Source organism: Chlorocebus sabaeus, chromosome 12 (genome assembly GCF_047675955.1).
Source record: "Chlorocebus sabaeus isolate Y175 chromosome 12, mChlSab1.0.hap1, whole genome shotgun sequence".
Lineage (NCBI taxonomy): Eukaryota > Metazoa > Chordata > Mammalia > Primates > Cercopithecidae > Chlorocebus > Chlorocebus sabaeus.
The window spans coordinates 109,848,063-109,869,798 of NC_132915.1; the positions used below are offsets into that span (position 1 = coordinate 109,848,063).

Below are 21,736 nucleotides of genomic sequence, written 5' to 3' on the forward strand. Positions count from 1 at the left end.
GAGAAGGGCAGGCCAAGTCCTGTGGGAGGTCCGTGTGGCCGTGAAGGCAGAGGTCTCTGTGTCATCTTCAGGCCGGAGTAGTGCTGGCTTTAACAGGGAGGAATGAGACAGACCCATTTTTTAGGCTCCGAAGGCTTGGGACGTTTGAGATTTGAAGTTTTTCAAGCATGTTGACTCAGATCCCCACACCCTGAGTCTCAAGGTCCCCCTCTTCTGGTTGGACTCTGTCCTGGGCATAGCAGGCCCAGCAGAGTTGGGAGGAGCACACTCTCTGCTCCTTGGAGGCACCTCTGCCTCTCCCACCTTCCAGTTGCTTGACACGAGGGTGTTTTTCTCTGCTACTGCGCAGACCCTCACCTTTCTGGGCCGTCCTTTCATTCTTGGGGTCCTTTACTTCCACGGTCCTTTACAAGTTTTTAATCCCTATCCCTGCCCCAGCCAACTCTCGAACACTTGAGCTATTACACCAATAGTGCCTTTCATTTCACTGGCATTCCCTCTCAGTTCCCTAGCGGTGAACCTTTTCACAATGGCATTGTCTTCCGGGGGTCTTCGTGCTCCAGCCACTCCCAGATGGACCCTGATTGCCTCTGCCAGCAGGTGATCCTCTCCAACACCCCATTTGAGAGTCTGCTTCCTAGGCCTCCCTGCTCCTGACACCAGCTGGTTTTGGTTGGAATCTCTGGAAAGAGCAACTCCTAGACAGAGGGGCAGCAGGGGTCTGCAGAGGGAGAAGCCGGGCTGCCCCGGGGTCTTGACAGCGGCCTCAGCCCATCCCACAGGGAGCCCTGGAGCGGGAATGAGCCTTCATTGTTGTCTCAAATTGAGGCGGAGCCTGGGTCTTTGTACTCCCACGCTGGCCTGCACGGTGGGGCTCTGGGTTGGAGGGTGATGGGAGAAGGACACTAATTACTTAGGATTTCTGGCACGTGGTAAGGAGAAAATGCAAGCCAGGTTTTCGTTGACTTCATTACTTAAATTCTCCACACACAGCCTGCCTCTTGCTACCTGTACCCAGGGCGGGCCATTCCCCCGACCACACTCCTCCAGCCCCCGCCCTGTTCTCAGGGTTCGACTTGGATGCCCCTGGGGCAGGGACGCTGTGTTGGGCTGGGCAAGGCAGTGTTATTCCCTGGGGGGACTCAGCTGTGAGTCACAGCAGACAATCCTCCCAGCAGCTCTGTGGGAAGGGGATTGGTGGCGAAGGGGCTGGACAGAGTAAGGAGGGGCTGGGGCCCCGCTTCTCTTTCCCTAGGTGTGGAACCAGAATGGCAAAAGCCCCTCCATCACCTTTGAGTACACGCTGCTGCAGCCACCGCACGAGCCGCATGAGCGCCGCCCCCAGCCGGTCTACTACGGCTTCTCCGAGCCCGCCTCCGAGAGCGCTGAGAGCCAGGGCCTGGATGGGGCCGGGCTGATGGGCTTCGTCCCACACAATGGCTCCCTCTACGGCCAAGCCTCCTCAGAGCGGCTGGGCCTGGACAACCGGCTGTTCGGCCACCCGGGCCTGGACATGGAGCTGGGCCCGAGTCAGGGCCAGGAGACCAACGAGGTGTGCGAGCAGGCCGGCGGCGGGGCCTGCGAGGGGCCCCCCAGGGGCAAGGGCTTCCGAGGTAACCAGGAGGAGGGAGGCATGGGGGTGGGGCCTGGGAGGCAGCCCAGGGAAGGAGATCTTGGGGAAGGGGTCTCAGGCCCTTTGCAAACCTACAGAGGAGGTTCCTAAGAGCTGCCAAGTACCTGCAGATGTCCTCTGGGCAAGCGCAGGTTAAGTACTTGGGATAGGTCTGTCTGTCCATGCATTCTTTGAGATAGATGTGGTTATCCCCATTTGATGGATGGGGAGACTGAGGCTTAGAAAGAGGAAATGGTTTGGCCAAGTCACACAGTCCACTGTGGAGCAGCTGGGAGTCAAACCTGGGATGGTCTGATCTGTCGCCCATCCCGTCTCTCATTCAGCAAGCACCTGGTCTCACCTCAGCTGAGACACCACAGGGAGCAAAAGCTTCGGGGGCCCCAGGTGCCCCTTGGTTGTGACCGTGTCACTCTGGCCTCTGCCTTTTTCCTCACGGGCCTCCTCCTCTGTGATGGTGTCTCTCTGTGTCCCTTTCTGATAAGGATATTTCTCAGTCCACGATCATTTCATCTTAAGATTCTTAACTCATTATATCTACAATGACCCTATTTCCAAATAAGATCACACTCCGAGGTTCCGGGGGTGGGTTATGAATTTTGGGGGGATGCTATTCAATCTACTGCAGAAGTCCATCAGCAAGAGATGGTCCAGGTGGGCTTTGTGCCTCTGTCTTGGCCGAATTTTGTCCTCTACTTGGGCAGAAGCCTTCCTTCTGGAAGCTTCTTGGTTCAACTCGGTGTTTCCATCCCCCGTCGTCCAGGTCCCCTCCCCAGGGCAGCCCTTGTCCCCAGGGCTGGGGTGCACTCATGGTTGATCCACCTGTCTCCTCTCTAGATCTCAACGTCACAGGGACTCCTCTCGCCGGGGACAAGGATGACCAAGAGGTTGACACCCACTTCGCCTCCCAGGAGTTCTTCTCGGCTAATGCCATCTCCGACCAGCTGCTGGGCACAGGCTCTGACTTGAAGGACTTCACCCTCAATGAGACTGTGAACAGCATCTTTGCGCAGGGCGCTCCGAGGAGCTCCCTGGCCGAGAGCTTCTTCGTGGATTATGAGGAGAACGAGGGGGCTGGCACTTACCTGCTCAACGGGACCTACCTGGAGCTGAGCAGCGACAGGGTTGCCAACAGCTCCGCCGAGGCCCCGTTCCCCAACGTCAGCACCAGCCTGCCCACCTCGACCGGGAACAGGACTCACAAGGCCAGGTAGGAAGCACTTTCCTGAGCCCTGACCAGGGTCCTCAGGGGCAGGATGGGGCCGAGGCCAGGTAGAAAGTGAGGCCCCACTGTGGGGGGTCTGGCCAGAAGGGCTGGGGTCCTAGAGATTGAGGAGAGAGGGCCCCTTCTTCCTGGGGTTCTCCACTCACTGCCCCATGGATCTGAGCACGAAGTCAGAGGCCTGGACTGGAGTGAGTTATCCCCAAAAGTTACATCCGTGGGTTAGGATCCAGGGCTGAGCCCCTATGTGTACAGCTGATGCGGGGAAGGGAGGCTGGAAGATAACAGCTCTGAGCACTCCTTGTGAGCCAGGGACAGAGCTGAGCGTTTTATATGCATGGACACATGCCGTTGTCACAACCGCCCTTAGCGGTGGGGTGGCTACTGTGGGCTCAGAGAGGGCTAGCGGTGTATTCGAGGTCACAGAGCCCGAGGACCTGGGACCCCTGAGTTCGAAGTCTGGACAGTCATGGCATACACGCCTTTAGGAGGAGGCAGAGCTCCAGGCAGCTTCCCAAGTGCAGAGTGCCTCAGCCCCAGGCCTCAGCAAGGGCTGGAGAGGATCTGATGGTTTCTTCCACGACCCTGAAATCAGGGATGAAGAACAAGGTTGGCATTGCAGCTGGCGAGGGCCATGAGAGAGTCCACCTGGGGCCAGGCGTCCAGAGCCAAGGCCGCAGCTGGGGCGACATGGGCAGCCATGTCTGGGGGCACCTGGGCAGTCACAGCCAGGGATGTCTGGACAGTCACAGCTGGGGATGCCTGGGCAGTCACAGCTAGACCTGGGGAGCCTGAGGTTGGGAGCGTCCCTGGGTCAGGGGCCAGCTGTGAGCCGGGTGACCCCAGACCTGCCATGTCCCTACTGGAGCACAGTCCCTGGTGATAAGCTCCCCCCACCCCCAGATAGAGGGTGGGCCCCCCTTGAAGGTCCCCACACTTTCTCCCAGCAACTCACGTGCACCCAGGAGCTATTTTAAACAGGCGTTGAGTGGGGGTTGGAGGCAGGCATGGGCCCACTGGTATTTGGTTTTATTTTCTGAGGTCCAACCCAAGCCCCTTGACTTTAGACGCAAGCATGGACTGAACCTGGCCTGGGCCGGGAGTGCTCAGTGGGTCTTCTTGGGGCTCAGGGACTGAATTTGATGGGAGATTCAGGGTTCACTCTTGAGGTGATATGGTTTGGGGCCACCCTTCCACCGATCCAGCCCTGGGACCACAGCAACTAAGCCAGCCTCCCTGGTGAGCCAGGAGTCCCCAGGACATGCCTGCCCCTTTGCTCAAACTGTTTTCTGAGGCCCCTGAGGTGCCTGGGGCTGTGGGGCACAGGGAGGATGTCCTGGACACTTCTGGCAGGCTCTGGGCAGAACCCTACTTTGCAGATGTGGACAGAGTGGGGTCCGGAGGCTCCTCCGGCTACCCCTCTTCCCGCAGGGGTGGCACAGGGCTATCTGCTCACCCTTTACCCTGACACGCTCAAAGCCTTGGGGAGGGGGCCCTGGGCAAAGGACGGGAGGGACGGACCCAGACAGTGCCTGCCCGTGGGAATGGCACTGCCCAAGGCTACCAGTCTGTCTGCGTCTTCAGCGTGGGCCCTCCTCACCTCCCAGGGCGGTCCAGGGCATTACCTGGTATTCCGTGTGTGGGGCACACGGTAAGGCCTCCCGTAAGCAGAAGCTATTAGTAGAAAACTGAGCCTCCAAGTGGCAGCAGTGGGGGGCACCTTTCAGGACCCATTGTCTGGGTCAGGGAGGCCAGCTCTCTGGCAGTCAGAGCCCTCTGAAAAGGTTTATCAGAGTGGCACCAAGACGTCACTGTGGAATTTGACTTAAGGCATGGACACCATGTGAGTTGAGCATCTCTGTCTTCCTCTGGACCTCAGTTTCCCCATCTCTCATTGAGGGGCTTGTCAGGGGGTGCCCTTAGGGCCCACCAGGTCAAATATTCAGTGATCCTTAGGCCAGGGTCATGGCACAAGCTTTCTGATCATCAAGCCGCTTTGTAAAGAGTCTCTCCTGCCCCATCTTGGTTGACTCTTACCCTCCCCTCCTAGCCCCCTGCCCCAGGATATATTGAATTTCCAGCGCCCGTCAGGGGCCTCAAGGATTGATCAACTAGGTTGTCAGCCCTCAGAAAGTTCCCGAGTGCCGAGATGCCGCTGCTCCCCCCGACCGGCCTGCCATCAAAGGATGCTGCCGCACAGGGACCAAAGATGGTCTGGAGAGATAAAGGGCAGAGGGAGGCAGCGGGGGAAACCACCAGGGCCAAAATAGCCACGTCTCGGCCGAGTTGTCCAAACACAGGAAGTCGTGTCTGCTCAGAGAAGGCAAAATCAAAGGGGCAGCCCAGAAAGGAAAGGCTATTTTCATCTTTCCAGAAAAGCTTCAAACAATCAAGGGAGGGGCCCCTGTCACCAGACTCTGACTTTGGGAACAAGCGTCTGAGACACAGAGACGCGGAGTCCCTCTCCGAAGCCTTAAGGGGAGAGAAGAACAGAGCACTTTCTGGCTTGTGTATAAACAAACACGGTGGCTTCAGAGCTTCTCCTGCCTGGGGAGCCCTTGAGCCTGTGTCTGCCCAGGCAGCTGGGCGAAGGACCCTGAGGAGTGACAGGCGGTCTGGTGGTGACTCCACGGGCGTCACCAGCCCCAGTCTAGCAGCTCTGACTTTCACAGCTGAGAGGGGCAGTGTCTTCCTTCCAGATGGAGGAGGGCGATGGGTTGGTGCTTTAGCGATTTCCTGCGTGTTCCATTTCCTTGTGCTACTTCCAAGAACGGAACCTGCTAGGCGTTGCATTGTTGTGCAAATATATGCAGGGTTATGTTCGAGAGTTGCATCTGCTCTGCCCCACACGTGCTGCTGTGAAGAGTGTGTGGGCAGCCCCTCCAGAAATACCTTTGGTGCTTAAAATCCAAAGGGTTATTTTGAACCAGGCCCGCTCTCTCTTGAGTCAGGCATGACTCATGCTGCCTGCTGGCTCAGAGCGTGTAATTAGATAAAGATGGCGGATCGCCTCCATGGGTGGGGTGGAGGGGCTTGTGTTGGATCTTTTCGTTTCTTTTTGTTCTTGGGGAGAATTTAAAGCTGTTGAAAGTAGGTAGGGACCTGGTCAGCACGGTCTAGTGTTTTCTGAATCAAACATTAAGGATTGGTCTTCCAGGTTCTCCCTTCCCTAGAAGGACTTACTCATCCCGATCTGGGTGCTCTGAGTGGCCCCCATTGGGACAGGTTTCCAAATTTCCAGGAAACTTTTGTTCTGAGATGACAGGGTCTTGGGAAATCCCCCACCCACCCCCATTTTTTTTTTTTTTTTTTTTTTTTGAGATGGAGTCTCACTCTCTTGCCCAGGCTGGAGTGCAGTGGCGCCATCTCAGCTCACTGCAAGCTCTGCCTCCCGGGTTCAAGCCATTCTCCTGCCTCAGCCTCCCAAGTAGCTGGGACTACAGGTGCCTGCCACCACACCCGGTGAATTTTTTTTGTATTTTTAGTAGAGATGGGGTTTCACCGTGTTAGTCAGGATGGTCTCGATCTCCTGACCTCGTGATCTGCCTGCCTCGGCCTCCCAAAGTGCTGGGATTACAGGCGTGAGTCACCACGCCTGGCCCCCACCCCTGTTTTTAAAGCTTTAAGTTTTAAAGAGGGAGGAGAAGGCACTCTCCCCTTCCCCTCGAGCCCCAGGATGGGCTGGGACAGACTCTCCTGGCTTGAAGCTCCCAGGTGAGGGAGGCTTTGAAGAGACAAGTGGATCAGCCCCCACCCCGCCGCCCTTCCTGAGCTTTGGTCCTCTACCTTTCTCCCTTCACTCATCTTCTCCCTCCCTGAGTTTAGGGAACCACACCGGTGAACTCACTGCTGAAGCTCCTGTGGGTAGATCATTCCTAGGGCCTCAGATGTGTGGTCAAGGCAACGTTCATCCCCAAAAGTTCTGCCCGGCTTTGGGATCCTCCCATTCCAGTCCAAGCAAAACAGAAGAGCAATCCTCACCCACTTGCCTAACACATTGTAAACTCCCCATTCAATCCAAACGCATGTCTCTATCACAGAGTCAATCCGAAAGTCTTTCTGAATATAATGCTCGAAGCCTGACTACCCCTAGGTGACTGAAGGTCCCGAAGAAGGACCTGTGACCTGGCCCACATTTCAGCCCAGTGTCGTATGGCAGCTCGGGGTCATCTCTAGCCAGCCCCTCTGGGCCCAGAGGAAAGTGGAGCCAGTTGGGCAGGGCCACCTGCTGCACTGTCCTGTTTAAAAAGTCGAAGCTGGAAGGACCTGCTATCCACCGTGCTGGCTCGCCCTCGCCCCTTTTCTGGCTCGGGACTCCATGGCAGTGTCCCAGAGCAGATGCCCGGGCTGTGGAGCTGCCTCTGCCTCTGCTTCCCTCCTCCCCTGCCGAGTCTAGAATCAGCCTGCACATTGGATGTGGAGCTTGGGCCCAGGCACACCTACTGGTTCAAAGAAGCAAACAGTCCTAACAATAGTTGGCTTTGGCTGTGTAGGCTCCAGCCAAGAATCATAGCTGGTGGCTGGCTGGGACCCAGCGTGCCTCCCCCAACCCCAGCAGGTCTGTGCAGCCATGGCCAACCCGAATTGCACTGTAGGCTGTGGCCACACCTCTGCCAGCAGCCGAGCTTTTTAATTTTGATCATTGGAAGCTGGATGCCTCGTGTCCCCCATTCCATCAGAGTCCCAGCTGGAGGAGGGCGTGGGAGAGAATTCTGGAACATTCTTAGCACATAAGACACCTTCTGAGGTCCCCTCCCCAGTGGGAAGAAGGAACCCACTGGCTGATGTGAGAAGGTGATATCGAGAAGCCTGCGTGTGCAGGAGCAACTACAGTGCTGGGGGCCCCAAATTCTCAGGCCACCCTGCCCCCCAGAAGGAGCTTGGGCAGCTCCCATGCAGTTATTGAGATGGAAAACAATGTCTGTTCCATCCTAAAATGTGCCTCTCCGGGGGCGCCTCATCCGTTCCACTTCAGACAGTGGGAACTCTGACTGTAGCGGGTAGAGAGTCGGCCTGGGGCCGACAGGTGTGTGCTTCAGGTGAACATACCCTCCAAAGAAAACACACTCACCTGAAAAGCCAGAGCCCACCGGTGAGGCGTGGAGCTTCTCATCACCTTCTCTGCTTGATCTCACTTTCAGGACCAGGCCCAAGGCGCGCAAGCAAGGCGTGAGTCCCGCGGACATGTACCGGTGGAAGCTCTCATCCCATGAACCCTGCAGTGCCACCTGCACCACAGGTACTGGTCACGGGTGCCATGGGTGCCAAGGGGCAGCAACTGCCCTGAACCCATTTCCACAGACGCGGGCTGGGGCTGTCGGGCCCATCTACTAGCTTATAACCCCAAACTGCCCTCGGGGTGCTTGTCTGGTGGCCTCCTGACTTGGGGGCGGTGTGGCGTGATAGGAGTTTGGGTGTCTGGTGAGGCCACCCTCGTTCTCACAGTGTGCTAGACCGTGGTCGGGTCCAGGCCCCCAGGGGTCACCCAGTCCACCACCAATGATCGCTTGTCTGTTGCCAGTGATACCATGTTTTGTTAGGGTTAAAAGTTTTTACTTTGGGTTAAAAGTAAGAAATCTGAGGTAGCAGAGATTTTACTTTTTGTTTCCAGCAAACATAGTAAGGGAGTCACAGGCCCTTGTGATCTATGAAGAAGGGAAGTAGGCAATTTCTAGGACCTCATCAGCAGGAGAGGAATTAGGAAGGGGAAAAAGACCCTCTGCAGTGGTTCCTGGACAGACAGATGTGTGTGGTTAGTAAGAGCTGAGCTGGGATTTGAACCCACAGCTGTCTGGCTGCACAGCCACCATCGCCCCGAGACACTGGCCACAGCTGCTGGGAGCTGGAGCTGCCTCTGCTGCCCACTCTGGTACCCTCCCCTGGGGGATGCCACAAGGTGGGATGTCAAACCCAGGACCAGGATACAGGGGCGTTAACAGGGGAGAAAATGTGGTAGGAAGACCCCAGTGCTGGCTCTGAGGTCACATTTTATCTATTCTTGGGGCTTCATGTTTGGATGTAGAGGACACCCAGCTGCCCCTCAAAAGGTTTGATGCTCCTGGCCCCGCCCCAGTGCCCCCTATTTGCCAGGGCATTTGATGCCCTTACAGTCTCTGGCCAGTGAGGATTCCATGCAGCTGGGCAGTCTGAGCTTGGCCGCCCCCTCTGCAGCCCTGCTGGCATCTCAGGAGATGGGTCCAAGAGAGGGAGGGGCTGGGGCGACCATGCAGGCTCTGCTCACACTGGCCTTGCCTCTCTGGGGCTGAAGAAAGGGCTCTGTCTCCTGTTATAAGAGCCCCCAAGCAGGGCATAGCCCCCAAGCAGGGCATAGCCACAGGGCATGCTGTGTTTGCCCCTGCGCCTGGCATTCTGGAGGGAAAACAAGTGCTGTGGGCGGTGTGGTGAGCACCCGGCTTGGCCAGGCTTGCACCGCCTGATTGACCACACCATGGGCCCTGGACAAATTGCCAAATCCTTCTGAGCCCCCATTTTCCACAGGTGAACTGGGACACATATTTATGTCAAAGGTGGGTTGTGGGGATCCACATGAAACAAGAAAAAGCCTCTCCTGGTCAGAGGTCAATGGATGCTGCTGTGCTGAGGGTGGCTGCCACCACCTGACGCAGGGTACGGCTTCCACCATGCCCAGGAGCAGCTGGCCTAGGAAGTGAGCCGTGTGACCTGCCTTCCGGGTAGCTGAGCTTGGTGGTGGGGTGTCAGCATGGGGGTCTGCTTTGCCAAGTCCTTTGCGGACCTGCCCTGAGTTCCTCCACACTTCCTGGCCAGGGGACTCCAAGCGTGTGGGCGTTGTCAGTAAGTGTCAAGCCTGTGGGCGTTGTCACTAAGTGTCTGCAAACATCTGTGATTCCTCCCAGACACATCGCTGGCTGGGGAGGGGATGTCGCTCGAGACGTCTGCAGGGTGAGGCAGCCTCGGTGGCGAGGGGCCTGATGGGCAGCCCTGTGTGGAAGACGTCCCCAGGGAGGACGCAGCACCGTCTCCCAACACCCAGAGAATGGCAGGGAGGGGGCTGGACTGGGTCGGTGCAGCGTGGCCCAAGGTGCAGTGGGGCAGAGGACAACAGGAAATCAGAAAGACAGGTTTTGGCTTTGGAAGAAGGAAGCCTGCTTTAGAGGAGGCTGTTCAGAAATGGAAATGAGCTACCCAAAGAGACAGAGAGAGAGAGACAGAGAGAGAGAGAGACAGAGAGAGAGAGAGACAGAGAGAGAGAGAGACAGAGAGAGAGAGAGACAGAGAGAGAGAGACAGAGAGAGAGACAGAGAGAGACAGAGAGAGAGAGAAAGAGAGAGACAGAGAGACAGAGAGAGACAGAGAGAGACAGAGAGAGAGAAAGAGAGAGACAGAGAGAGAGACAGAGAGAGAGAGAGACAGAGAGAGAGACAGAGAGAGAGACAGAGAGAGACAGAGAGACAGAGAGAGACAGAGAGAGAGAGAAAGAGAGAGAGAGAGAGAGAGACAGAGAGAGAGAGAAAGAGAGAGAGAGACAGAGAGAGAGAGAGAAAGAGAGAGAGACAGAGAGAGAGAGACAGAGAGAGACAGAGAGAGAGAGAGAAAGAAAGAGAGAGGGAGGGCAGGAGGGAAGGAGAGTTCCCTGTCACTCTGGGAGATGCTGAATGGCACTGGGCAGAAATAACAGAGTCAGGGTCCACCCTTTTCATAGGTTGTGTCCGTGTGGATGTCTCATGGATGGTCATTGGCGCACCCTCCATCCTGTGCTTCGCAAGACCCCAGGCACAGGGCAGTTCCATCAGTGGGGCGGGTCAGCCTGCCCGGAGCTTTGGCCACGGTGGGGAGGCTTGCTTTTAGATTTTTCTGTGAAGACACTCTTTTGGAGCCACAGCAACAGAGGGGCGTGAGTTTGGCCTCAGCTTGGGTCACAGGCGGAAGTGTCTGCTGCCCTTCGGTGCTCCAGGGCACCGTGACGAGGACAGTGGATCTCGCAGCCCCCAGGCTTCATCCTCCCCTTTCTTTTGTTTCAGGGAGGGGCTCTGTGGCTCAGGGGGTTTGAAAAACACCCTTTTCGAGATGGATGTCATGAAGAGGGTGCCCAGAAAAAAAACATCCTGGCATTGGATTCTCACAGGCTCTCTGGAAGGTTCTCATTTTGGGAAGGAGCACGCTGAGGCCTGGAGTCTGGTCACGGTCACGTCACCCCAGGGAGGCACTGAGCTGGGACTTGGATTCCAGTCTCTCTTGACCAAGGCCTGCTGCGTTTCCACTCCATGACGAGGAGCGAATGAATAACCAGGCACTTGGCGATGGTCTGCAAGTCCCCAGCCCCGCACCTCCCTGGGCCCCAGAGCGGGTGTCTCTGAGGCCTGGAACATTCCGAGCAGACCTGGCCGGGAAGCCTGCCTCCCCCTCAGAGAAGGCTAAAGGCTGCACGGCCCAGCTCTGGCGGGAGAGGAACCGTGATTGCAGCCTGGCTCGTCCTTTACGGAAAAAAAAAATCCCCTTGTCGGCTGCTTCCCAGGCTGTTTCGTTCCATCCAGGGCTGGGGCTTGGAGAGGCAGGAGCTGCTGGCCTGCAGACACGCGCCGCTGGGTGGCTGGGCTCTCTGGGTATGGGGAAACCGATTTCCTTCTGGGGGAACTGGCAGCTGCAGCCAAGACTGTTCCATGATGCCCGTCATCCCGGAAGGCTGGGTCTGTCTCCGGTGGCCACACACACACACACACACACACATACAGCAGAAGCAGCAAACCCTAACCCCAGCCAAAGGCCGTTCCCACTGCTGCCGGCTTTCCCAGCATCATCCTGCGCCTGGGCAGGGAGCTGGGCCTGTGTGGCAGTTCAGTACCAGCTGAGGGTGTCAGGGCGAGGACAAAAGAAGCAAAAGGTGGAGATGTGGTCAAGGAAGTGGCACTGCTAGGTGAGGGTTGCCTGTCATCCACTGTCCCCCGATGGGATTACAGAGTACGGGGCACCAGCAAAGACAGGCACGCAGTGATGACTGAAGAAAGTTCAGGCCTGGCACGGTGGCTCACGCCTGTCATCCCAGCACTGTGGGAGGCCAAGGCGGGCAGATCACCTGAGGTCAGGAGTTCAAGACCAGCCTGACCAACATGGTGAAACCCTGTCTCTACGAAAATACACAAATTAGCTGGGTGTGATGACAGGTCCCTGTAATCCCAGCTACTCAGGAGGCTGAGGCAGGAGAATTGCTTGAACCCAGGAGGGGGAGGTTGCAGTGAGCTGAGATTGCACCATTGCACTCCAGCCTGGGCCACGGAGTGAGGCTCTATCTCAAAAAAATAAAGTTCAAGATGATGCTTGCTAAGTCTGGGGCATGCCATAGAGGGCAGGGCACACCTGAGCCCCCACCATGACCTCTGAGGGGGCTGACAGGGCTGGAGCGGTCAGGTTTCACTCCCACCTGCCCGTCCACCCAGCGATGGGTGGCTGCTGAACGCCTGGCGATGGGGGACACCTGACTGTGTTTGCCTCTGCACCTCCACGGGGGCCAGGTGGAGTGGACTCAAAGTCCGGACTCCGTGACGTGGGAACTGGGAGCCCAGCCGGGTTGGGTGGGGCGGGGTCGGGGTACAAAGAGAAGAGCTCAGACCTGCACAACTTAGACCCACAGTACCGCCCTAATGCTGCAGTTCCACAAGCTGTGACTGATCCCCAAGCCAGAAAGCTGAGCTGGAGGTCAGGTGACTTGCCCCAGGTCCTGAGGCCTGTCTCCTGGGCTCCAAGGTGCCGGCATGGCTTACAGGCCCTCCCCTGTCCCGAACCCAGGGGTCATGTCTACGTACGCCATGTGTGTCCGCTACGATGGGGTCGAGGTGGATGACAGCTACTGCGATGCCCTGACTCGTCCCGAGCCTGTCCACGAGTTCTGCGCCGGGAGGGAGTGCCAGCCCAGGTACCTGCCACCGGGGGCCCTGGGCAGGGGGTTGGAAGGGGGTGTGTGGGACTCTGCCCAGAGAAGCAGTCAGACTTACCCCGCTGCCCCGTAGAGGTGCTTCGTGTGCAGGACCGTGGGGGTGCTTTGAGGAGGGGCATAGAGACCTCACCTCTCAGAGACCTTCTGTGTCTTCCCAGGAGTTGCAGTTTAATCTGTCACTGTGCCTCGTGTACAGTAGGTGCTCAATAAATGCTTGCCACCATAGATTTAGAAACCATTCTCAACATTACTCTATATTACAGAGATCTCTTTGCCCCACCAGGTCCACTTGGCACATCTAGGATTTTTAGAAACCCAAAGGGATTATTTCCACGATTCCATGCCTATTGACTGTCCCTTAGATGTGGGTGGAGGCCTGTTTTCCTGACCCCTGGGCCTCGTCTCCTGCCTTGTGGACGCAGTCAGACTGAGCTGAGCGCATCCTACCCCTAGTGACAAGTGGGATCCTCAGATGAGCCTGAGGGTGCCGGCCTCCACCGACGAGGATCCCATGCTCCTTGGAGGCTGAGCCCTCCTGCTCCCTGTGCACAGCCACACTGCCTCTTCTTTTCTGAGCTGCTCCATCCAGGGCCTCCCGCGTCCTGCACGTTTGCTCCTTTCTGGGAAGGGCAGAACGCTCAGGGTCTCCAGAATGCTGCTAAGCCTGGCCCCGGGGTGGGGTCCAGCAGGCCCTGTCCTTCCGCTCAGAGCCCATCAGCTTTGGACCTCTTATTCCAAGTCTATCTGCCTGGAAGACTTCCAAGTCTTGTTCATAACCCCTCCCAGCTCAGGCTGAGGGGAACAAGGTCTTTCCCCAGCACGCTGGCCAGGCCCCCTTTCTGGACACAGATCCAGAAATGTGCCTTCTGCTCACTTCCACCCTCGTCAGAGTCCCATGGGGGCACAGCCACCTGTGTGACACAGCAGGGCACAAAGGGGCAGGAATGCCGAGCCCACACTCAGGGCGCCCGCCAACCACCTTGCTAAGGTGCTCCCTGAAGACCTCTGGGGCCGTCATGGCCCAGCCTGCACCCCTGGGCCTCGACACCCTCCTGTCCAGCTTAGCTTGTGGCGTGTGGTTTTGGACCACATGGGGGAGGGACGGAGGAACCGCGTTGTGTCTGGGGGTGTGGGTTGCGTGGGGTCCGGGTCACCACGGGGGGATCGTTGAAGGCCATCCGCTCCCGGGGCAGGTGGGAGACGAGCAGCTGGAGTGAGTGTTCGCGCACCTGCGGAGAGGGCTACCAGTTCCGCGTCGTGCGCTGCTGGAAGATGCTCTCGCCCGGCTTCGACAGCTCCGTGTACAGTGACCTGTGCGAGGCAGCCGAGGCCGTGCGGCCTGAGGAACGAAAGACCTGCCGGAACCCCGCCTGCGGGCCCCAGTGGGAGATGTCAGAGTGGTCCGAGGTGAGTGCCTGCGGGAGCAAGCCGGGGGTGAGGAAGAGCTGGGGAGCTGGGCTTGGGAGATGGACGTGGCTACACCTTCACCAACCCCCCGCCCCCTCCCCCTGCTGCCACAGTGCACTGCCAAGTGTGGGGAGCGCAGTGTGGTGACCAGGGACATCCGCTGCTCAGAGGATGAGAAGCTGTGTGACCCCAACACCAGGCCTGTAGGGGAGAAGAACTGCACGGGCCCGCCCTGTGACCGGCAGTGGACTGTCTCCGATTGGGGACCGGTGAGGCCTGTACTGAGGGGTGGCTGGGCGTGTGGCTAGTGAGGGGTCCCAGAGCTTTGCCTTGATGTGCCTCCGTTTCCATTTTTTCCGAGGCAAGGGTGTGAGGTGAAGAATGTCCAACCAGCCTTCTCCCGTGTTACCATAGGAATCAAAACTTCTCTCCAAACACGTGACCAGCATCACCTTCCCTCTATCACCTGTTTATCTCTCTGTGTCTCTCTGCCGTTATCTCCCTGTCTGTGTCTGTGTCTCTGTTCCTCTGTCTGTCTCTGTCTCCCTGTCTCTGTTTGTCTCCGAGTCTCTCTGTCTCCCCTATCTCTGTCTCTCTGTGTCTGTCTCTGTCTGTTTCCCTGTCTCTGTCTCTCTCATCGAGAGAGATACTCAGATGCTAGCTGGGGTCGCCTCTGGGTGGTGGGTGCACAGATCTTTTTAAGTGTGCTTTTCTCTGTGTGCTTTTCATCAAGCATGCATTATTTCTGTAATTAGAACAGAAAATGTTATTTAAAAAGTTGTTACCATGGCAACCGCTTCGACACTGCTTGGGAGCCACTCCTCTCCCTTGGGACTGACATCCAGGGCCCCTCCTGGCATGGCTGCCTCTCACTCGATGTCCCCTGCCTGTCCTCTCCTCTGCAGTGCAGTGGAAGCTGCGGGCAAGGCCGCACCATCAGGCACGTGTACTGCAAGACCAGCGACGGACGAGTGGTACCTGAGTCCCAGTGCCAGATGGAGACCAAGCCTCTGGCCATCCACCCCTGTGGGGACAAAAACTGTCCCGCCCACTGGCTGGCCCAGGACTGGGAGCGGGTGAGTGCCCCAGAGCCCGCTGAAGGGCCTCCCGGTGTCTGCAGAACATTTGGCCGGAGAGGAGAGCCAGGTGGCTGGGACCACAGATGGGTGGAAAGGAGGAATTCATTGCAAATTATGAGGGACCATTCCCTAAAAATTAGTTTCGAATACAAAAGGCTTAAAAGGTAGGAAAACACCTTTCAAGTCCCCAAATCCCAATTTTGCATGGCTCAGGGGTGTGTGCAGAATTGGCATTGTCCCCAGCCTGGGGCCCCAAGTCCCTGGGATGCAGAAAGCTAAGGACGGGGGTTGTTCCGGCTGCCTGCTCCTGGCCCAGGGGCCTGTGCAACCTTTGGTCATGACCAGTGTGTCTTCCCCGCCCACCTGTCATCGTCATCAACTTGCCATTTCAGACGAGTTGCTCTCCACAAATTGCTTTCAACCAGCAGCTCCAGGCAGATCACTAAACCAGATAATCTCGGGCCAAATTGTTTTCTGCTAAATCGATTTTGGCCAAATCATCATTGGCCAAATTGTCATTAGCCAATTTGTTTCAAAACAGATGGTTTTGTGCTAAATTGCTTTTGATCAAATCCATTTGGGGCCAAATGGTTATCGAACAAAGAGTTCTCAGCCAGTCTGTGATGCACTGGAGCATTCTCACCCAATTGCTATTGACCAGACCGTTGTCACCAGAGTCGCCGTGGGCCCTGTATAGGGTCCTGCTGGGCCCTGGCGCTGACCCGCTCCCTCTGCCCCGGCCTCAGTGCAACACCACCTGTGGGCGCGGGGTCAAGAAGCGGCTGGTGCTCTGCATGGAGCTGGCCAACGGGAAGCCGCAGACGCGCAGCGGCCCCGAGTGTGGGCTCGCCAAGAAGCCTCCCGAGGAGAGCACGTGTTTTGAGAGGCCCTGCTTCAAGTGGTACACCAGCCCGTGGTCAGAGGTGAGCTCCCAGCCGGCCCCTCTGAGGCTGCCTGAGGCCAGACCTGAATTTTGATCCCACCCCTCCTGCCTCAAGCCTCCTCAAGTGCTTCCCACTCCTCCCTCCTGACAGCCTCTGGGAGGGCCTTCCTTCCCGGGAAGGCTGCTCCACTCCACCACATCAGCTGGTGCCAGACCAGCACCTCCGGGAAGCCTTCTCTGATCTTGTCCCTGGGATCCCTATGGCACTCATCCTGCGCCTGGCAGCCCATGCGCCTGACACCACGGGACAGACAGATCCCAGGTGGGCGGGAGGAGCAGATTGGGCTGAGGCACACACAGGCTTGGCCCTCCGGGAGCCACAGCCAAGGTAGGAGCTTGGGATTTAGGGAGACAGTAATACACATGCACCCCAGGTCAGGACACCAGTGGGGCCAGAGGAAAGGGCAGTAAGTTTCCTGCACAGGTCTGGCCCCTCCGAGATTCTTTGACTCTTGGGCCCCCAGAATGCCCCAGTGTCAGGATGTCAGGCAGGACAGAGCTGAGATCTTGGCTGTCTTTGTAGAGGGGAGGAGAGCCCTCCCATCCTGGGGCCTTGAGGCATGTGTGGCCACCCTGGCCCAGCTCTTTGCTGGAAGGGTCTCCTCTCTCTCAGTAGTGCCATGAGGAGGGGTCCTTTTCCCCATTCCTCAGAGGAAGAAACTGAAGTTCAGAGAGCCCTCTGGCCCACTTGGGGTCCCACAGTTACTGGGGGCTGTAGCAGACATTGGAGACCAGGCCTGTCCATGGCCCTAGAGTGAAACCTAGGTGGGGTGTGGCGTCTGCAAGGGAAGGGGGGCCTGAACCAGCTCATCCTGAAGGGCCCTGGGCAGGGAGCCCCAAGGTGGGTGGGCAGCCCTGGTTTCACAGAGGGGGTGGCAAACTGGGTGCCCCTTCACCCCCAGTTGTCTTGCAGAGCAAACAGGTTACTTTCACCTCCCCTGCTGTTTTCTCCTTCTGTGCCACTTCCTGTGGGGCCTCCAGGAGACTCCAGAGCCCCGCCCTGTGCCAGTGGGTGCCCCTCCCCCTTCTGGGCCCCACAGAGGCAGCCCCGTCTAGACTCCAGCTTGAATAACTCACATCGGCTGTGACACATCAGCCCTCCATGCCCCTTTCACAGCAGTGCCAGCCCTGGCGCCAGTCCCAGCCCCCTCCCACCTGGCGATGCCATGAGCTTGTGAGAGGGGGACCTGGGAGTGTCCAGAGGGTATCTGGGAATCACTGGGCAGGGGCTGCCATAGCCAGGCTGTTTACCTGGGGTCTCCAGCTACCTGTGGCCTGAGTTTCCTCATGGGCCAACTCTGAATACCCAGGTGACAAAATAGGGGTGTCAGATGGGACTCAGGGCCTGGAACGTTCATGGTGAAGTGCCCCACTCTGTCTCAGGCCCTGGTACCCGAGGGCTCTATGTCTTGGTCACTGTGGCGGGTGGGTGCCAAATCCTAAACCTTATGAGTTCAAGGCAGAGAGTCCAAGAGTCTGTGAGGAGTGAGCGGGGACCCCAGTGTGGCCCTGCTTAGAGATTGGGGTCCAGGTCCTGGGCCCCCGCCAGGCCCCAGGCTCTCCGTGCACACTGGGTGGTGTCTGGCCTCCACCCTGACCCCCCAGGGCCTCTGCCTGCCCTATTGCACACATGCTTATTCAGGAGGGAGAACACACACTCACTCATTCCCTGCTGCCCACCAAAGGACACCCAAGTGAGGAGGGGAAAGGCTAAGCGTGGGCCTGGGGCTTCCCGGGGGAGGCCTGGGCAGAGCCAGGACCTGAAGGGTGAGCCGGCTTTGGCTGGGAGTCAGCTGGAGAGACCACAGTGTGCTGGGTCATGAAGGCTCCTTCTGGAAAAGCTAAGCCCGGTGGGAGGGGAGAGTGGGAAGGGGCAGGGGGGCTGAGTGAGGTTCCAGGGCCCCAGGGAGTCAGCCCAGGTCTGTAGTTTGGGAAGAGCACTAGCTTCAGATGGGGAGGCCACTGTGGGGCCAGGAAACTGGGACCCACTCGGTGCAGGTACCTTGCTGGGTGATGAGCCATGGCGTGGGGGAGCCATGAAGCCATGAAGGGGGGACCCCAGAGGGTGATGAGCCATGGCACGGGGAGACCATGAAGGGGGGACCCCAGAAGGACAGCCTGGGACGCTGGGGAGGAGCATCCTCCTAGCCCTGATGAGGAGGTGGCAGGGCTGGGTGAGGCATGGCTGGCACAGACGGCTGGTGGGCACGTGGACTCCTCCTTCCTGGCGGCTGCCCCCCTGATGCCAGTGTACAGCGGCGGCTCAGTCAGTGTTTGTTCCTGAAGCTGCCCAGTCCCATCGACTCCCCAGGGGCAGAGGAGCTGGCACCAGGGCCGGCCGGGAATGTGCCACTCTCCAGAGGCACGTCCAGAGGCTCCTCGGGGCCCTGCCAAAGGCTGATTGTCCTCATGCCGTCAGCGCCAAGCCAGCCTCTCCTCGCCTGCAGACGGTGCCAGCCCCCACCCCCTGGCTCGGAGCAGGCAGGCAGGCGGCAGTCTTTCTGCCAAGTCTTAATCGGTCCTCCTGCTCCTTTGCAAACAGAAGTGGAGAGTGGGCCCCAAGGCCAGGGCCTCCCACCCCGCCTACCTCAGAGAACCGAGGGCTCAGGTCCCAGACGTGTCTGGGTGACATGGGGTCACCCACGTGGGGGGGAGCGTGAAGGGGCCACCGCCTGTGGGATCTTGGCAGGAGGACAGCAGGGTGACTGGGGCCAGCAGATGTCTCTGGTGTTCTGGGGAGCTCAGCGGGGTTTTCCAAGGGGAACATCTGGACAGGGAGCCACTGGAGGGGGTGGTGGCTTCGCGAGATGCATTTGATCGGCCCACAACAAACAGTCTGCACCACAGACCCAGGAAAGCTGGGGCCAGAGGACCCTTGGGGAGATGGGAGAGGAGGGACCACCCCTCACTGTGCATCTGGGGAGACTGAGGCAGCCCTGTGTGGGGAGAGAATCAGAGCCTCCTGACTGCCAGCCAGTGCCTGGAACCCCTGGGAGATGAGAGAGGAAGGACCACCCCTCACTGTGCATCCGGGGAAACTGAGGCAGCCCTCGGTGGGAGACAATCAGAGCCTCCCGACTGCCAGCCAGTGCCCGGAACCCCTGGGAGATGAGAGAGGAAGGACCAACCCTCACTGTGCATCTGGGGAGACTGAGGCAGCCCTCGGTGGGAGACAATCAGAACCTCCCGACTGCCGGCCAATGCCCTTTTGTCGGCACCTCCACTCAGCCCTGGAGCTGCAGGTCGGGTTTCAAATTGGCTTCCACGGGTCCTGTGTCACCTGGGACTCACAGCCACCTGGGAAGGGTGGGGTGGGGAAGGGGGGGATGCGCAGGCTCCCTGCCTCCTGCCAAGGCCCCTGCCGCATCAGGAGCCTTTCCCCAGGCTCTCTGTCTCTCCCACACTAGTGCACCAAGACCTGCGGGGTGGGCGTGAGAATGCGAGACGTCAAGTGCTACCAGGGGACCGACATTGTCCGTGGTTGCGATCCATTGGTGAAACCTGTTGGCAGACAGGCCTGTGATCTGCAGCCCTGCCCCACGGAGCCCCCAGGTGAGGAGCGGGGAGGCTGAGGGTGGGTCTGGGGCCTCCCGGGGGAGGTGAGGACAGAATCAGGGCCTGAAGGGCGAGCAGGCATTGCTCATGTTGATGGCGAACCTGGGAACCAGCTTGAGAGACCAAGATGTGCCGGGAGTGGAGGCTCCCTCGCAGCATGGCTGAGCCCCACTGGGAGGGGAGAGTGGGAAGGGGAATGGAGGAGGCCTGACTGGGGTTCCGTGGCCCCAGGGAGCCATGCTGAGACCTGTACTTTGGGAAAAGTGTCAGCTTCAGATGGCGGGGCCACTGAATCCAGGATGACTCAGCTGGAATGGCCAGGGGCTGGCACACAGGGGGCAGGGAGGAGAACAGCTGAAGCAGGGCCTGGGCACCCGGAGGAGGGACAGGGGACAGGCTCCAAGGGGGTGCCAGGTGCAGGGCACGTGATGAGTTCTGCTTTGGATACATTGAGTGGTGGACGTGCACGGCCCTTGTGGACTACTTGGGGATGCTTAGGCCTCCAGGTGTGGCATCTGTAGCTCCTCTAGGCATCACTCCTCTTGGGACACAGATCAAATCACCTGTTGTGATCTGGGACAGCGACATCTTGGGGACAGAGATGGGCCAGGAAAGAGGTGGCAGAGAGCTAGAGATGGAGACCCACCATGGGGTGGGAGGCCCACGGCATCTGCCCCTGGAAAACTGCACGTAGGGGGTCCTTGGGGTTTTCACCCCTTGGGCACCACCTGAAACTGCCCTGCTTCACCCTGTGTTCCTTCTCCAGATGACAGCTGCCAGGACCAGCCAGGTACCAACTGTGCCCTGGCCATCAAGGTGAACCTCTGCGGGCACTGGTACTACAGCAAGGCGTGCTGCCGCTCCTGCAGGCCCCCCCACTCCTAGGCCCGGCAGCTGCAGCCCCTTCCAGACGAAGACCCAGCGCCCCTCCTGGGGCTGCTGCAGCTTCTGGGGCCTCCACAGACCCCCCTCCTGCAGGGCATGCTGGCCTGAGACGTGGCACTGAGTCTCGGTTGTCAAGAGGGGACTTCCCACGGCCCATGGACTTTTGTGCTCCTGGGGCAGAGACTCCGGCACCCACTGGCCTCCCCCAGACAGGGCCACCCATGCCGTGGGAACCTGTCTGTGTTCCTGCGTGGATCCTGTGTCTGTGGCTCCCACTCCCCAGCCCCCAGCAGCCCCCAGCCGAGGGGCCCGAGGCCCACAGCCAGCAGTGGAGGTGTCTTGCCCCGGGCCGGCAGCCCACGCCCTCTCTAGGTGGCAGGGCCTTCTGAAGGAAACTTGCAGGCGAGCCCAATGTGGGGGGGGCCTCCCTCCCTCGGAGACCACAGGGTGAGAGGGACACAGGCAGCCAAGGAGGCCCAGGCGTGCTCCCTCCTGTAGAGCCCCTCCCGTGGAGCTCTCTTCCCGCCGCACTTTCTACCCCGGGCAGAGGCGCTTGCCCACGGGACGTTTGGGGATGGACCGCAGGCCCCGCCCCTGCAGTCAGCGTCAGTGCTCATCTACGTTAATAAAGTGGTCCTATTTATGGTGGCATCATGGGGTCTCAGTTGCTTCTGGCTGGAGGAGTGGGTTGCTTGGGGGCTTGGTGGGCCCGGGCCTGGCTCTGTGGGGTCTCTCCAGCTTGCTGAGGCCTGGAGTGCAAGGGTGGGCCGGCGGGGGCCACAGCACCTGCTCCGAGGAGAAAGACAGTCAGGTGCAGATAAAAGGCAACAAGAGGCGTGGGGAGCTGCGTGCAGGGAGGGCGTTTGGGGACATTCTGGGACTCAGGTACCGAAGGAGGAGTGGAGTTGACATCTCGAGCCCATCAGCAACTGGTACAGGACCTGTGGGGGCAGGGGTCAGAGACCTTGGCTAAGGTGCGGGGCACCCACCTCCAAGCACGTGGGCAAGAACAGAGGAGATGAGGCAGGTACTGGGGGCGCGGGGCCGGGCCCACCTCAAGCTCTAGGAAGCAGCACCGTCACTGCCATTCCCCGAGCTCATGGAG

At 58.9% G+C, this 21,736-nt stretch overlaps 1 protein-coding gene across 3 annotated transcripts in view; it reads left to right on the forward strand.

Moving 5' to 3' along the window:
• ADAMTSL2 (ADAMTS like 2) overlaps window positions 1-21,282 on the forward strand; it is a 40,364-nt gene extending 19,082 nt beyond the window's left edge. For all 3 annotated transcript variants that reach the window (XM_008005764.3, XM_008005763.3, XM_037986985.2), the window contains 10 exons: window positions 1,256-1,613; window positions 2,468-2,840; window positions 7,994-8,091; window positions 12,615-12,741; window positions 13,956-14,169; window positions 14,283-14,438; window positions 15,075-15,245; window positions 15,995-16,171; window positions 19,599-19,743; window positions 20,513-21,282. In XM_008005764.3, coding sequence (XP_008003955.2) covers window positions 1,256-1,613; window positions 2,468-2,840; window positions 7,994-8,091; window positions 12,615-12,741; window positions 13,956-14,169; window positions 14,283-14,438; window positions 15,075-15,245; window positions 15,995-16,171; window positions 19,599-19,743; window positions 20,513-20,631 — 1,938 coding nt within the window. In that variant the 3' untranslated portion in view covers window positions 20,632-21,282. The remainder of the gene's footprint in view (window positions 1-1,255; window positions 1,614-2,467; window positions 2,841-7,993; window positions 8,092-12,614; window positions 12,742-13,955; window positions 14,170-14,282; window positions 14,439-15,074; window positions 15,246-15,994; window positions 16,172-19,598; window positions 19,744-20,512) is intronic.
• Window positions 21,283-21,736: the final 454 nt, after the last annotated feature.